At 51.0% G+C, this 13,858-nt stretch overlaps 1 protein-coding gene across 2 annotated transcripts in view; it reads right to left on the reverse strand.

Moving 5' to 3' along the window:
* The window catches only part of TNR (tenascin R), a 30,137-nt gene extending 19,621 nt beyond the window's left edge, over positions 1–10,516 (reverse strand). For both annotated transcript variants that reach the window (XM_065648917.1, XM_065648916.1), the window contains exons 1-5: positions 10,021–10,516; positions 6,873–7,349; positions 5,759–6,022; positions 4,852–4,967; positions 2,203–2,353 (exon numbers count right to left, since the gene is read on the reverse strand). In XM_065648917.1, the coding sequence (XP_065504989.1) occupies positions 2,203–2,353; positions 4,852–4,967; positions 5,759–6,022; positions 6,873–7,349; positions 10,021–10,516 (1,504 nt within the window). The remainder of the gene's footprint in view (positions 1–2,202; positions 2,354–4,851; positions 4,968–5,758; positions 6,023–6,872; positions 7,350–10,020) is intronic.
* Between the last annotated feature and the right edge of the window lie 3,342 nt (positions 10,517–13,858).

Below are 13,858 nucleotides of genomic sequence, written 5' to 3' on the forward strand. Positions count from 1 at the left end.
TATCTCACAGGATAAAACCTCCTATGTCTAACTGTGGTCCATTTTCTTTGCTCCTAGATAGCTGCTCATACTTCGCGATGCATTGAAAAACGTACAGTTCTCCTCTGTGTCCAGCTCTTTGAGCCATTCAAACTGCTTTTATTGATGATCTCCTTCCACTCAATTTTCCCTTTTCTGAGCATTTTCGTCACTGACAAAATTTATCAGCAACAATACTGTGTCTTTTGAAAGACGTTGACAATGTGATGAATAATGTGGGGCCAAGGACTGATCTAAGCATCCAGAACTGAGGAACGTGTCTAGAAATGTTCCTGCATCAGTGCCAGCTCCTGGTTTCTTGTTCAGCTGAGGGATCAGCTCATAAAGCTGTTGATGTCTTTGCACTGAGGAGAGAGGAGAACATGCAACTGCTCTGGCAAGTCTTCATAACCAGCTAGGACTGGGGCTATGGTGGGTGTCCCCTAAACCCTCTTAGATTAAGAGGTTTTAGCTAAATTCATACAGGGGATCTACTGGGAGACTGTTTTGGTTATTTCTGCTTTCTTTTGCAGAAAGTTGGGCTCTTCCCTCCTCTGCATCCCCCAGCACTCAGCCTCTGGAAATCATGGGCTCAAGAGCAGGTGATGAATGCTCTGAGTCCAAAAGGACCTAAGTGCTGCATGGATGGACAGACAGACAGATACTGTGCCATGGCAGCGTTGGTGCACGGAGCCTGCTGGGCAGCCCCTTTTATCACTTCCATGGTCACAAGGTGGGGAAAAACCCATGCTCATCCTGTAATTCAGGCTATACTGCATGCAAACACATCTAATATACTGTATATATTAGAAAATGGCACTATACAATAAGAGTGTGCTGAAGGCTGCACCCCAGGGTGGGATGGCCTGGGGGAGATGTGTGTGGGAAGGGATGGGAAGGACCAAGGAGGGTTAGAGTAGATGTGGGGTGAGGTCTGAGGACCAAACACCATTGGAGAAAGGAAAACGGCTGCAAAGCAGGGCCCAACTTAGCCAGGACCACTTAATGCTTATCCAAACCCTGAATCTCCAACTACCTCATGTCGTCCGGTCATCGAGATGATGCTGGGGAGCATCGAGTTCTACTTAGCTGTGCAGCATGAAACCATGGCTTTGCTGTTCGATCCCAGGACGAGGTGTTGAGGCAGAATGAGGATGATGGGGGCAAAGCTACAGGGGTGCTGCAGAGGAAGGCAGGGATCCCAGCATGAAGACATCTTCATGGAGCAGAGAGCCCACCACTCCAACTGTGCTCCGCTGCAAAGCTCAGCCGCTGAATTCGAAATACCAGCCTCTCTTTTTATTTTTTGCTGACTTCCTAGGGAAAGGAAGATTTGGGCTTGACCAGGAGATGTCTCTGTTAAGCCACGTCGAGCTGAGCGTGGAGGCAAAGCGGGAGGAGAGGACTGAGCCAAGGAAGCTCAGACCTGCAGCAAGATGCTGCTGGTGGAGGGACCCTCCCTTCGCTCTCACCGTTGCCTCAAATTAGCAGCCTGGTGAGAGCATCACCTCGTTATAGCCCTCTGGCAGCTATTTAAATGCTGTTTCCGTTTGCAACAGCTTGGATGGAGGTAGACGTCTGCCTGGCTGCCAAGCAGACTGCAGGAGATCTGGCGCGGAGAGCATCTTCTCCCCAGTGAGCTCTGCCCATCGCCACATCTCCTTCAGCAAGGAGAAGACCCAGTTGAATTTCCTCTAGCCTACGCGATGGACCAGTGACTGGCCGAATAAATTGGTTAGGAGGGGACGTGCTGTTGCTCCTGGCTCCCTGTCCTGCAGCTTGATTTGCCTGAATTGGTGGGAGCAGAGGGCATTTAGTGGCACAAAAGCAGGTGGGAGTTTTAATCTGTTATATACAAGTAGGCAATATATTTATAGCGATGCTGCTTGGGGGAATCCAGCCTCTGAAATGTGAGATTAGCGGAGAGGAGGAATTTATCCAACTGTATAACAAAACCAGACCTGAGACTTCGCTCACAACCCCATTAACCTCACCGTGGTTTCTGTGCTCACAGTAATTTGGGAGGGAGAGGGACAAAATACCGCATGAAGCAGCTGTTGCCGCGATGCACCTGTAGCTTGGGTGGTTGGATGGTGCTAGTTTTATCCATGCCCGTGCAGTCCCAGGATGCTCTTGCTGCAGGGACCTTATTTTGGAGACCGAGCCCTGGGCGGGCACACTCACGGGTTGAGACGCTGTCGGAGGTGGGAGGGCTCCTGGCTTGTTCCTTCAGGGCCACCACGGTGACGGTGTACTCTTCCCCCGGCTTCAGCCCTGTCTGGTTGAAGGTGGTGACGGTGCTGGGGAGCTGGGCGATCACGCCACCCTCGTTATTCTGCCAGGAAGCCAAAATAAGTGTTAAAAAACAGCAACAAAAAAGATGTTTTGGGGGACTGATGCACGGAGAGGAGGTGCCCCCCACGTTGCATCCTTCCACACCCAGCTCTGCACCCCCAAGTTGCATCCTCACCCAGGCACGTTGTTGGGCTGAGAAATCCTCCCCCATCCTTTTTTCCCCATCTCCCCCCATCCCAGCTTCTGTATTTTGCCATCTGTGTGTTTCCTGTTCTCCAGAAGTGAAAAGATAATAAAACCAAAGCCTGGGCTGGACTCCTTTTCCCTGCTATTCAGGTGCCAGGAGTCTTCTGTTGTTCACAGAGAGGTATAAAACTATAAGGTCTTTATTTTGGTATCCTCTCCTTTTAAAATATCTTTATTAAACTCATTATACTTCGCAGTTTTGCTCTGAAAAACCCGAAGTCTTTAAGCAACTGCAAATGTCACCTTTCCTGCCAGTGTTTGGACAAAGGATCTTTTCTTGCCACTGCCTTCACTAATAACATGCTAAACAAATCTTTGCACATAGCTCTCAATTCATATTCATCTCTGTTTCTCATTAAACAGGAAATCTTCCATTTTAGCCATAAATTGCCATCTTACCTTTCCTAATTTTCTCTTCTAAATCTGTCTTTGCTTCATCTCCCCCCCCCGTCATTCCCATTGCATGCAGCAGATGGGCAATCCCCACCTGACCCGGCTTTTGGGGGCGAGAGCATCCCGGGGACCGCAGAAAGAGGATTACGCTGCGGGAGGGTGCGAGCATCCTCGTGGGGATGCTGAGAACCAAATTAGCATCCTCTTGCCCAGTTTTCGGGAAGACAGAGCGAGCTCTGCTTTGCTTGTAGAGGTTATTTGTGATGCTGCTGTTATAATTTGGCTGGTTTTAGCCTCTGGGACTAGTTTTTTGGTTTTATTTGGAGTGTGGCGTTTGCCCAAGCGAGCATTGCTTCCACGCAGTGAAGGAGACAGCACCCTCTGCCTTATTTTAGGAGAAAAGCTGGTGATGGAGACTTGAGAGAGTCCCATTTCAGCAGCGGACAGACAGGAGCACGACTGCACCTATACAGCACAGGACTGTGCACATGAGTGATGGATGCGAGAACTTCAAAGCCTGGTGAACTACATCCCCACCCCACCCCGAAAACCTGCATCCAGGAGCAGGCATCCTTTTGCACCTTTTATCTTCCTTTAAATCCTGCAGTGTTTCCCCGTGGCTTTAAGTTTTAAGCTTAACAATGGAAAGGAAGACCAATGATTTGTATTTTGGGGCTGGCTTGATAAAAATCTATCACTGACGACCCTGTGGGGAGAAGTTAGTTTCTATCCCAGCAATTCCTCACCCTAAAATGGATATATCCCCATTTGTCTGCTTCAGGGGATGCTGTTGAGCTTAATCCCCGAGTATCAGTGAAATGTTTCAAAGATCGCTATGTTTTTTTGGTACCAAAAGCTTTTCCCTGATGTTGCCTTATAATTTCAGTTTTTATCCCGATGGTGAATGAAAATTATCCTCAGGTTTATACCTGCAGTACCTGAATTTTGACTTCCGACACCATTTGAGTGTGGATGTACCCCAAATTGCACCCAGATCCTTCCAGCCTTTTTGGAAATGAGAGAATGAGTTATCTAAAGCAATTGGGCTCTTGCTTTCATGCTGTATAATGATACTTTACAGTTAATAGCATTTAAAACTTTGGGGCTAAATTCTGCAGTTCTCTGCTGCCCAGAGCTGCCTTTGACTCCAGTGAGGGTTTTTATATGAGTGAAAACATCATAATTGAGCTCTTAATCAGCATTTCTTTTACTGCTGGGGCTTGAATGCTCTTGCAAAGAGGCTCCATATACAATTGAAGCTGTACTTATGGCTAAATGGTGTAGAAATTATGAATACAGATGAAATACTTGATGTACAATTTTTGTTGCTGTGCATAGAAAATATGCGATATTTAGGGCAACATTTTCATCCTTTCATCTTTTCTGGCACAGTTTCTACCTGTTCATCACTGCGATTAAAACTCCGTGGCAGGAATTAGCTGTGCATGTGACTCGGGGATGCTGAAGGTTGTTGTGTGACAGCCGGCAGCTCCTCGGTTCGATCCAGGCTGTGTTGGGTAGCTTAGTGTGCAGAGAGCAGGGGCGAGGAAGAGGAGGAGAAGGAAGGGTCACAGCAAGGGAGACGGAAAGGAAAAATAAAGGGGGTGACAGCAAGAGGCTGGCGAGGCTGAAAGGTTTATTTATTGATATGCTTGTCTCTTGCTTTTATTGGGGAATTTCTTTGAGGGCGTATATGTCTAGGCACCAAAGACTACTGGGGAAACGCATGCTGGCAACTGGGGGTTGAAGTGTTTGGGGTTGTCTGACGTGAAGCACACAAATTGCAAACAGAGGTTGGTCTTTTTTTGGGGAGGGGCTTTAATTGGAAGCTAATTTAGGATCTGCTCGCTCGGTGTTTTTAGGGTGACCAGCTGTACCCTGCGATGCCATGTGTGGTACCTTGGGGATGAAGCTGATCTCCCAGCCGTCAAAGGGGAAGGAGAAAGGCTCCCACTGCACCTCCGCCGTCGTCTCCGTGATGGTCTTGAACGTCAGCCCCTGCGGCGTGGCGAGGTCTGGAAGGGAGCAGGGGGCGGTGAGCAGAGCGGCACGGGTGTGCGGGTGCTGCCGGTCCCCACCCCGCTCCCTGCGCCTGGTTTGTTATCTGGGCAATGAAAATGGGGAACTTTTGGTAGCTGTTAGCACAGTCCCTTTGTCCCTCCTCGGGGAAATGCCTGGGCTGCTGGACACCGAAGCGTCCCGCTGCATTATTGCACAAACAGACTGAGTGATGGGGTTGCAAAAGGGGTGTCTGGGTAGTTCATGTTTTCACCCTGCCCTCTGTATTTTTAGTTTCTGAGGATCCTTTCTGGAGGTGGCCACTACAGCTGGGTAGTCCCGTTTTCCTCTGTGCATCACAGTCCCGGTCAGAACCATGTATTTCCTGATGCACAGCAGCATCCCCTCTTGCTGTGCTATCACCCGTATCATGGGGATTCATCATGGGGAACCCATCCAGGGGTGGGAGCAGAACTTGTGACCTCTGTGATATATTGCAATATTTTCTATTAGGAAAAAGTGTAATATTTTGGGCCATATTTTGGAGGCTTCAATCAAACACTGAAAGCATATTTGATTTTTAGTCATTTCAGGTTTACATCCAGACTGAGTCTTTCTGCAGTGGGTGGACACATTTCCCCCTTTCCTATATCCCCATATGGATATATATGGTGATAAAAATATCTATCTATCTTTTTTTTTTTTTTTATTTCTGAAGGCACTGCTGCTGGAAGGATTTATGGAAAATGTGAGCCAGCCTAGGCGTCACTTCTTGTTATCCAAGTAATAAGTGCAGTAGGATACTTACTGGTCATCACCTTGGAGGTAACAGGGATGCTCAAGACATTGCCGATGACCGCGTAGACGCTGATGTTGTACGCAACTCCTGGCTCCAGCTCCGCGATGGTGATGCTGCTCCAGTCCCCAGGCACCCGCTGCTGGAGCTGGGTGCCCCCTGGCCCCGCCGGCTGGTACGAGACAACGTACTCGGTGGCTGCCCCGGGGCTGTCCCACGTCAGCTCAATGGAGCTCTCGCTGATCCCCGTCACTCGCAGGTTTTCGGGAGGAGCCACTGATGGAAATGGCAGAGGTAAGGAAAGCGTCAGGGTGCGCGTGGGGAAGTGTGCGTGGGTCTGCTGGGGAACACGGGCATGGGCTTTGGGCTGGGGGTAACGTGCTATCTGTCATTGTATTAACTGCTACAGCAAGGCAAAGGCTCGGGAGAACCTCACTGCAGCTGCTGCTGCACCAAGGGTTTACTACCGATGTTGAGATGAACCTCACTGACTTTTTGCTTGCCTCCCAAATTTTTGCCCTTGGAGTCTCTGGGGACAGGGACAACAGGAAGGCAGTCAAACTGCGGGGCCTGAGCAGGTCCTGTGTGGATTCATAGAGTCATTTTGGTTGGAAAGAGACCCTCAAGATCATAGAGTCCAACCATTAACCCAACACTGGCACTAACCCATGTCCCTGACAACCTCATGGACACATCTTTTTAAACCCCACCAGGGATGGTGACTCCACCACTGCCCTGGGCAGCCTGTTCCAATACCCGACAACCTTTTCTGGGAAGAAATTTTTCCTCCTATCCAATCTAAACCTCCCCTGGTGCAACTTGAGGCCATTTCCTCTCATCCTATTGCTTATTACTTGGGAGAAGAGACCAGCACCCTCCATGCTCCAAGCTCCTTCCAGGCAGTTCAGAGATCAGAAGGTCTCCCCTCAGCTCCTGTTCTCCAGCTGAACCCCCAGCTCCCTCAGCCGCTCCCATCACACTTGTGCTCCAGCCCCTTCACCCTGTGACGTGCTCTGCCAGCTATGGCTTTCTCCCAGGCTTCATGGTGCTCCTACGGAGCTCTGGGCACCTCAAAGCCCTTGCCCATACATGAGGGTCTGGCTCTCCCCACACATGCCCACACTACCTGCTGAGCAGTCCTGCCCTTCGTAGCCGTCCTCGCAGACGCAGAGCCCGTCCTGGCAGAGCCCGCGGCCGCTGCAGGCGTTGGGGCAGTGCAGCCACCCGCAGTCCTCCCCGGCGTAGCCCTCCTGGCAGACGCACGTGCCGTTGACGCACTGTCCTTTCCCCGAGCAGTCGCGGGGACACCGCAGCTGGGAGCAGTCCTCTCCGGCAAAACCCTCCTCGCAGATGCATTCCCCGTCCACGCAGAGCCCGTGGGAGCCGCAGCCAGCGGGGCAGCGGAGCTGGGAGCAATCCTCGCCCCCGTAGTCGTTGTCACAGATGCACTGGCCCTCCAGGCAGACGCCACGGCTGGAGCAGCCCCGGGGGCAGCGGGGCTCGGAGCAGTTGCTGCCCGCCCAGCCCTCCATGCAGACGCAGCTGCAGGACTCCAGGCTGAAGTTCCCGTGGCCGCTGCACTGCGGGGTGTAATCCAGCTGCCCTGCAAGGAGGTGGGACCCAGGGTCAGAGCCCACCCGGTGGGAGGTGGGGAAAAGGTCAGTGTTGATGGGCTGTGGGGAAAGGGGGCAAGATGTGGGGCAAGTAGGGGATGGTCGTCCCTCTCGGTGAGCACACCCAGCTCTGGGGAGTTGGTGGCTTTAGAGGCAGAATTGGTGATATGGGCTCATGGTGGGGCTTGGGGGCTACCCAGGAGTTTCTCCATGGCTATGGGTTCCATCAGCCTTGTTGGGGTGCAAGTGCTCCCTTTGGTTTTTCTTCAGATCAGCACTCAGTTGATGGGAACCTCTCTAGACCTCTTACTGGGAAAAAGCCTTCCCTGGCCAAGCCCTCTGCACCAGCCATACCTCCTGTTGTCTCCTCTCCACCCACTGTTCCTTCTTACAGGTAAGATTCCTTTTTACTTGCTCACTCTTTCCTGTAAGAGGCAGGTATGTACCCAAAGACATCATCTTCATCCCTGTCCTGGTGATTAAGATGGAGACATTTGCTTTGCACAAAGTATCACAGGCTTGGGTGTGCTGGGGTTGTGGGAAAGCACATGGCCACCATGGCCACCACCACTAATGTACCCCCTTTACCTGGCAGCCTTGCACAAGGCACTCTAGGGTGAGGAGGAATGCACAGGGATGAAGGCATCAGTCACCCTGACGTTGCCAACTGTCCCTTCTCTTGCCCCCCAACATGGACCCACAGCTCCACCTTAGTGTTATGAACTGAAGAAGAACTGAAACACTTTCTGTGCTTCCTCCAACCCTTGGGAAACCTCTGCACCACAAAGACCCCAAGCTGCAGGACTTCTTGTCCCCCAGCTAAGTTTTCCATTCTAGCTGAGCTACCTGGGCAGCTCTTCCTATGGCGGGTCCAGCAGACGTTCAGGTAAAAGGGGTTCAGTTATGTGCTGTGCTAGACAGACCCCTTTGGGATACCAGGCAGGATGCTTCCCATCTAAACTGCAAATACTGGGAACGGCGATCAGGTTCTTTTCAAATCTCAGCCTCTGTGTAAGTTATCAAAAGAGGAGAGAGGATGCTCGCAAGTGTGCTGGAAGAGAGCAGCTTTCCTTGGGGAGATGCCTGGGGCGGTGGGGTAGGGATCCTGATCTTTGTGGTGCACTGAATTGAATGCAACTCCGGTAAAAAGAACTGAAATTACTCCAGTTTTAGCTCAGCATGCATCTGCCATCAGAGTGGAGGCTCCACCAAGCCATTAATGTTTAATGGGACCATCCGAATATGTTGCAAGTAACCCAAGTAGGCACATCAGAGTTTCAAATGAATTCCTTTAAAACAAGTTTTTCCCATTGTGTTTCCTGCGTGATTTTAACCCTTGCTTTGCACACACCAGTGGCATGTGTGGGTGTTTTCCGTTTTGTCTTTTTTTAACACGGCTGATGACTATGGCATCGGAGAGGGGGATACATGCTGAGCCCACGGATGGTAATGCACTGACTTTCCCCAGCTGCACGGGAGATGTCAGCCCGAGCCACCCCGCTGTGTGTGCCCTCCCGGTTTGTCCCTCCTCGACCCACACACCCTTGGTCCAACTCTGTTGACCTGAGTGTGGGTCGTTCCCATTTCTTTTTAATGCATCCCTAACATAGAGGAGTTGGGCTACCACTGGAAAAAATCTCACTAGTAGCTGCAAAACTTAAAAAAAAAAAAAAAAAAAGCAGTGTGCATTGGTGGGAGAATGGGGTTGCTTTTAATTTTCCTTCCTGCCTGCTGTTGTTCTTGTCCTGAAGGCAGTTTTCCCCATGGCTCTCCTTGCTTGGTGGCTTTTTGCCATGAGGAGCCCTGGTGCATTGGAGCCCTGAGCAGGGATGGATGTCCTTTGGGACAGCCCCTTACCAACCTGCCTGAGACGTAAGGAAAACCATCCGTGTGCTAGCTCCCGTGCTGTCGAAATGCAGCCTCTAGCCCAAACCTTTCTTAACCCATCTCATTTCAACCGTGTGCTGCTTTCCGGGCTCTGAGGAATGGCCACAGTGAAACGAGGGGCCGTCTTTGATGGGGTGACACTAATGGAGGAGCTCAGAGAGATTCACAAACCGTACATATTGTTATTCAGATAAAGTATCCTGTTGATAGCTTCATGCCTTTGTTATAGGTTTTGTTTGCATCTTTCATGGCAACAGAAGTTATTCCCTGTATTTTCTATTTTTTTTTTTTTTTTAACTCAGCTTGTCATACACATTCACTCCTCCTACAGAGAAAATGAAGGGGTTTATTGCTGGCTCCCGCGGTGATGCCTTCGGCCCGGGGACAGCTCAGGAGAGCAGCAGCTATGTCTCTCCTCCCTGTCCCATGCATGGGGGCAGATCTCTAACAGCACTGCCATGGTGTCCAGCGTTGGGATGTCACCCTGTTCACCCCTTACCAACCATCATTTTATCTGTCACAGGGCTTTTGCTCTGGCCATTACAGGGTTTCCGCAGCGAGCAGGGCATGGTGGTGGGTCAAGTGACCGAATCCCTCCCAGGCGTTTGCCTGCCTTGGAGAACCTAAGCCAGACTTTTCCCTAAAGCCACAGCCACACCATGGGTGAGCAGAGGTTTTCGCCTCTGAGTGGCATCAATGGTTTTGTATTCATTTCTCCTGCCTTTTGCTCGAGCCCTGGGTCCCCAGTGAGAGCTAACAGGATGGCATTACTACCTGTGGCTGCATTTTCTTGGCAGCAATTGGAGTTGCATTGGTCCCGGAGCATGGAGACCTCCCTCTCCAGCATCTCAATCCTGCTCAGCAGCTCCTGCAGGGACGGGAGGGAGGTGGAGCACTTGCAGGCGTGCTTGGGCAAGTTTATCCTGTGGGTGAAGGTGACCTGGCTCTCGCTGTCAGAGGTCTGCTCCGCGTACTCAGCCAGCCGGTCGTCTTCTGAACTCACCTCCTCGGCTGAAGACTTGAACATGGATGAGCAGCAGCTGTCCAGGGGGATGTTGATGTTGTAGATGTGGTGGAAGACCATGGGCTGCTCTTTGATGGGTGGGCTGCAGTTGGCAAGGCCACCCTCCTCGTCCACCACCGGCCTCTCGGCCGGCTCTGTTGTCACCTCCAGCCGGCACTCAAAAGGCTTGAGGACGGCACCCAGCAAAAGCAAGTTGAAGCTGATGAGCACGTTCCTCAGGACAGGGTTTTCACTGTCAGTCCCCATTTTTTGGGAGAGGGAAGAGCCTTCTAAGCCAGCGTTGGTCAGCCAAGCGCAGGGAGGACCTGGGGACACAGAAGGAAAAGAGCATGGTTGGTGTTAGCCCTGAAACTGTGCTCAGTTCGGAGAGGCAAGTCCTGCTGGGCAAAGTCATGTGAAGAAATGTGGGGCTGACTTGACCCACACACAGTCCTCGTGGCTTTGGTGAAGCCTAAATCAGTCCCGAGCAGAGCCCATGGCTGCTGGGGACGCCCTGCCATAGCCCTTGAACAGTGACAAAGGCAGATATTTGTTGCTATTATTATTTTTTTTTTTTTTAAGGAAACGGTTAATCTGGTACTAACAAAGCACCAAATACATGCATTTTCAGGAGAAACACCTGGTATGCGACCTACTTTCAGTATGATGTGTAGGGTCCAAAGGGTTAACACATGGGTGACGGCAACGCACCCCTGTGCTCTCCCTCTGTTGCCTCTGGTGCCCCAGGAGCTGTGCCCGGGCTTGCTAGGCTTCCTCCAGTAGCTATAGGAATGGCAGCCTCGACGTTAAATACTGTTAAATTACACCACGCAGGTAGCGGCTTGTTCCTGTTGACGCTCTGAGCAGACAAATCCCTCCCGTTACAGTGAGTTCACCCCTGCCCGTGCTCTGGATTACGGGTTAACCTTGCTTTGTTTTGGAACAACACAAGTTCTCATTCCAGGATCGACTGCAAGCCCCAGGTGGTAATCCAGCATCTGAGGACCACATTTATCTCCAGCCTAAAATCACCTGTATCAGCCCAGTTGGCTCTGGGGATGGATTCACTGCCATTACTCTTGTTGGGACTGTTGTGTGCTGACCAATATTTAATGCCAACTGTCTTGCCATGAGGAATCACCGCCACATCTGTCAGAGGATATCACTAACGGGCAGTGAGGCTGTGTCTGCAATGTTGTTGCCCTCAAAGATATGACTTTCCTTGTGTTTTCTTTTCAGGAGGTAGTTTACATGCAGTCCAAGTGGCATTGCTGGTGCAGGGTTCCTCATAGGGCATGTTGTGCTGTGGCCAAAGGCTCTCAAGCTGAGCCCTGGCACTGCTTCAGTGTTGGGACAGGTAATGAAATAGAATTATTTATAATGAAATATTTCCAGCTAATATTTTGAAATGTCTGATTGAATTTCTCACAGCATTTTAGGAAGGAATGTAAATCACCATGTTTGTGGCTCCCTACCTGTGTTGGGTTTGTAGGATTTGGACTGATGAATGCTGGAGATGTGCTTTGTGGTTCCTTCTGCACCAGAAGTGCAGAAGATGCAGCAGGAACACTAAATCTGGACAACAAGCTCTTTATGGTGCTGGTAAAAAGATGCAAACAACTAAGTACCTTCTTGCTGCATCACCAGAAACTTTACCAAGTCTAGGTGTTCCTTCTTCTGGGACATTTGGTGGCAAAAGGAGATGGGACATCAACCTGGTCTGACTCAGCTGCCTGTTGCAGTAGCTCTCATACCAGTTCCTATAGCTGGGAAATGGAGTTGCAAAGGAGTGGTTGAGCACTTCCAACAAGCTGCTTAAAGCCATATCTCCCAAGTTGTGTTTAGTGCAGACCCCCCGTAGGGTCTGGACTTGGGGTTTCACAACTGGTCCACGCTCAGATGTGCTGGCCACGGTGAGCAGCGGGTGCAGAGCAGTGGAGATGATGTCCTGATGGCTTTTGGTGGATGTTTTGAACCTGCTTGTGTGGGGTCTTCTCCAAGCCATGGGAGCTGGCGTGGCAGGGTGGGTGTGATACTCCAGCAGTTTGGTTTTGGGGCTTTTTTTGGAGAGTAGGAGAGGATGTCAGCACAATGCTCTGCTGTAATTCACAGCTGAGCCATGTTTGGAGCTGCTTACCGCATCTGACTTCACCGGTACCTGCCAGTGCCATAATCTTGAGCAATCACCCTCCCTTACTTCTAACGTCCCTCCTGCTCCGGAGCTCCTCTCCAGCTCCCTGGGGAATGGCTGTGCCTCCCACCTACCCCTGCTGCTGAATGAAAATATTCGTTTGCTGGTTTCTCTCCTACAATACCACGCTGCTCCAGAAAATATCACTGTTCAGTCACCTCGCAGCATTCACAGCGTTAATATCCTGCCTTACTTCAATGTTTTCGCTGCATTTTCCTCCTCAGCTCCCTGCTTAATGCCTTCTTCTTGTGAGCAGGCACCTGGGGCTCCTTTGATAGGCTCTTTTTTTTGTTGTTTTTTCCCCTGGTTTTAGAAAAAGCGAGAAAAATGGAAATAACTCCATGGTGGGGTTGCCTCCTCCTTCCCCTTGGCTCCTGTGGTGGCTTTGGCCATGCTTGCAGAAGACAGAAAGAAGGAAGGCACTGGAGATGACAAGGGGAGGGAGTAGAGATGGACAGGATCAGTGCTCCGTAAGTGGTGATTTGGGGCTGCACTATTGTACATTGACCCCCCCCAACCCTCCTCTGCTGCCTGGGCTCTCCAGCAGCTCCTGGGTGGCCCTGGCTGATCCACGGAGACACTTCTTGTCCCTGCGTAATGGGGCAGCCGTGGCAGTGGGAGGCACAGGGACTAATTAGCGTCGGCTGCCTTTGATTGACTCATTGGTGTTCAAGGCTAACTACCTGCTCCTTGGCCTCTCGCTCGGCTTTTTTGTGTGTGCTCGGAGTGGAAGTAATTGTGGCTGTGAGCCAGCTGCGCCGAGCCGGGCCAGAGCTTCGGAACAAGCCTCCGTGCAGGATTACAGGCACGGCTTAGACGTGGGGAGATGAAATCCTCCCCCTCCCTGCTCTTTGGATCCAGCCTGGCTCAACAGAGACACCAGAGCCTGTTTAGGAGGGATGTTCCAGCTGGAGGCAGGGACGAGGGAGCAGGAGATGGGTCGGTGGATAAAGCGGGGCGAGCAGATGCACGGCGGAGATTGTTTGCTAATGGCAGCGAGCAGGTTGGGTAGTTAACGACTCTCTAACCCATAGACCGAAAGCCATTCATTTCCTGCTAGAAACCGCCAGGCTCATTGATCTGAATCTCTTTATCGGTATATTAATCACAGCAGATGCTGGTGGGATGCTGCCCTGCTCTCGTTTCTGAGCATCAAATCATGGCATCCCACTCCAGTTCTGCTCAATGTGGTGGCCTTGGGCAGGGGCTGATGCTGCAGGGGTGGTGGCAACCCCATGGCATGATGCTAGGAGAGCTTTCTCCTTTTTATTATTATTATGAGCAGGATCATGGAAGGAAAAAAAGAAAAAAGGTATTCCGGCATCAATTGGGTGCTGGGTCAGGCTTAAAGCCACTTCTTTGCTGTGAAATGGTTCAGGCTGTCTCCAGCTCAAACTGGGCTTTATCCATAGGGTCCT

This window comes from Caloenas nicobarica, chromosome 20 (genome assembly GCF_036013445.1).
Source record: "Caloenas nicobarica isolate bCalNic1 chromosome 20, bCalNic1.hap1, whole genome shotgun sequence".
Lineage (NCBI taxonomy): Eukaryota > Metazoa > Chordata > Aves > Columbiformes > Columbidae > Caloenas > Caloenas nicobarica.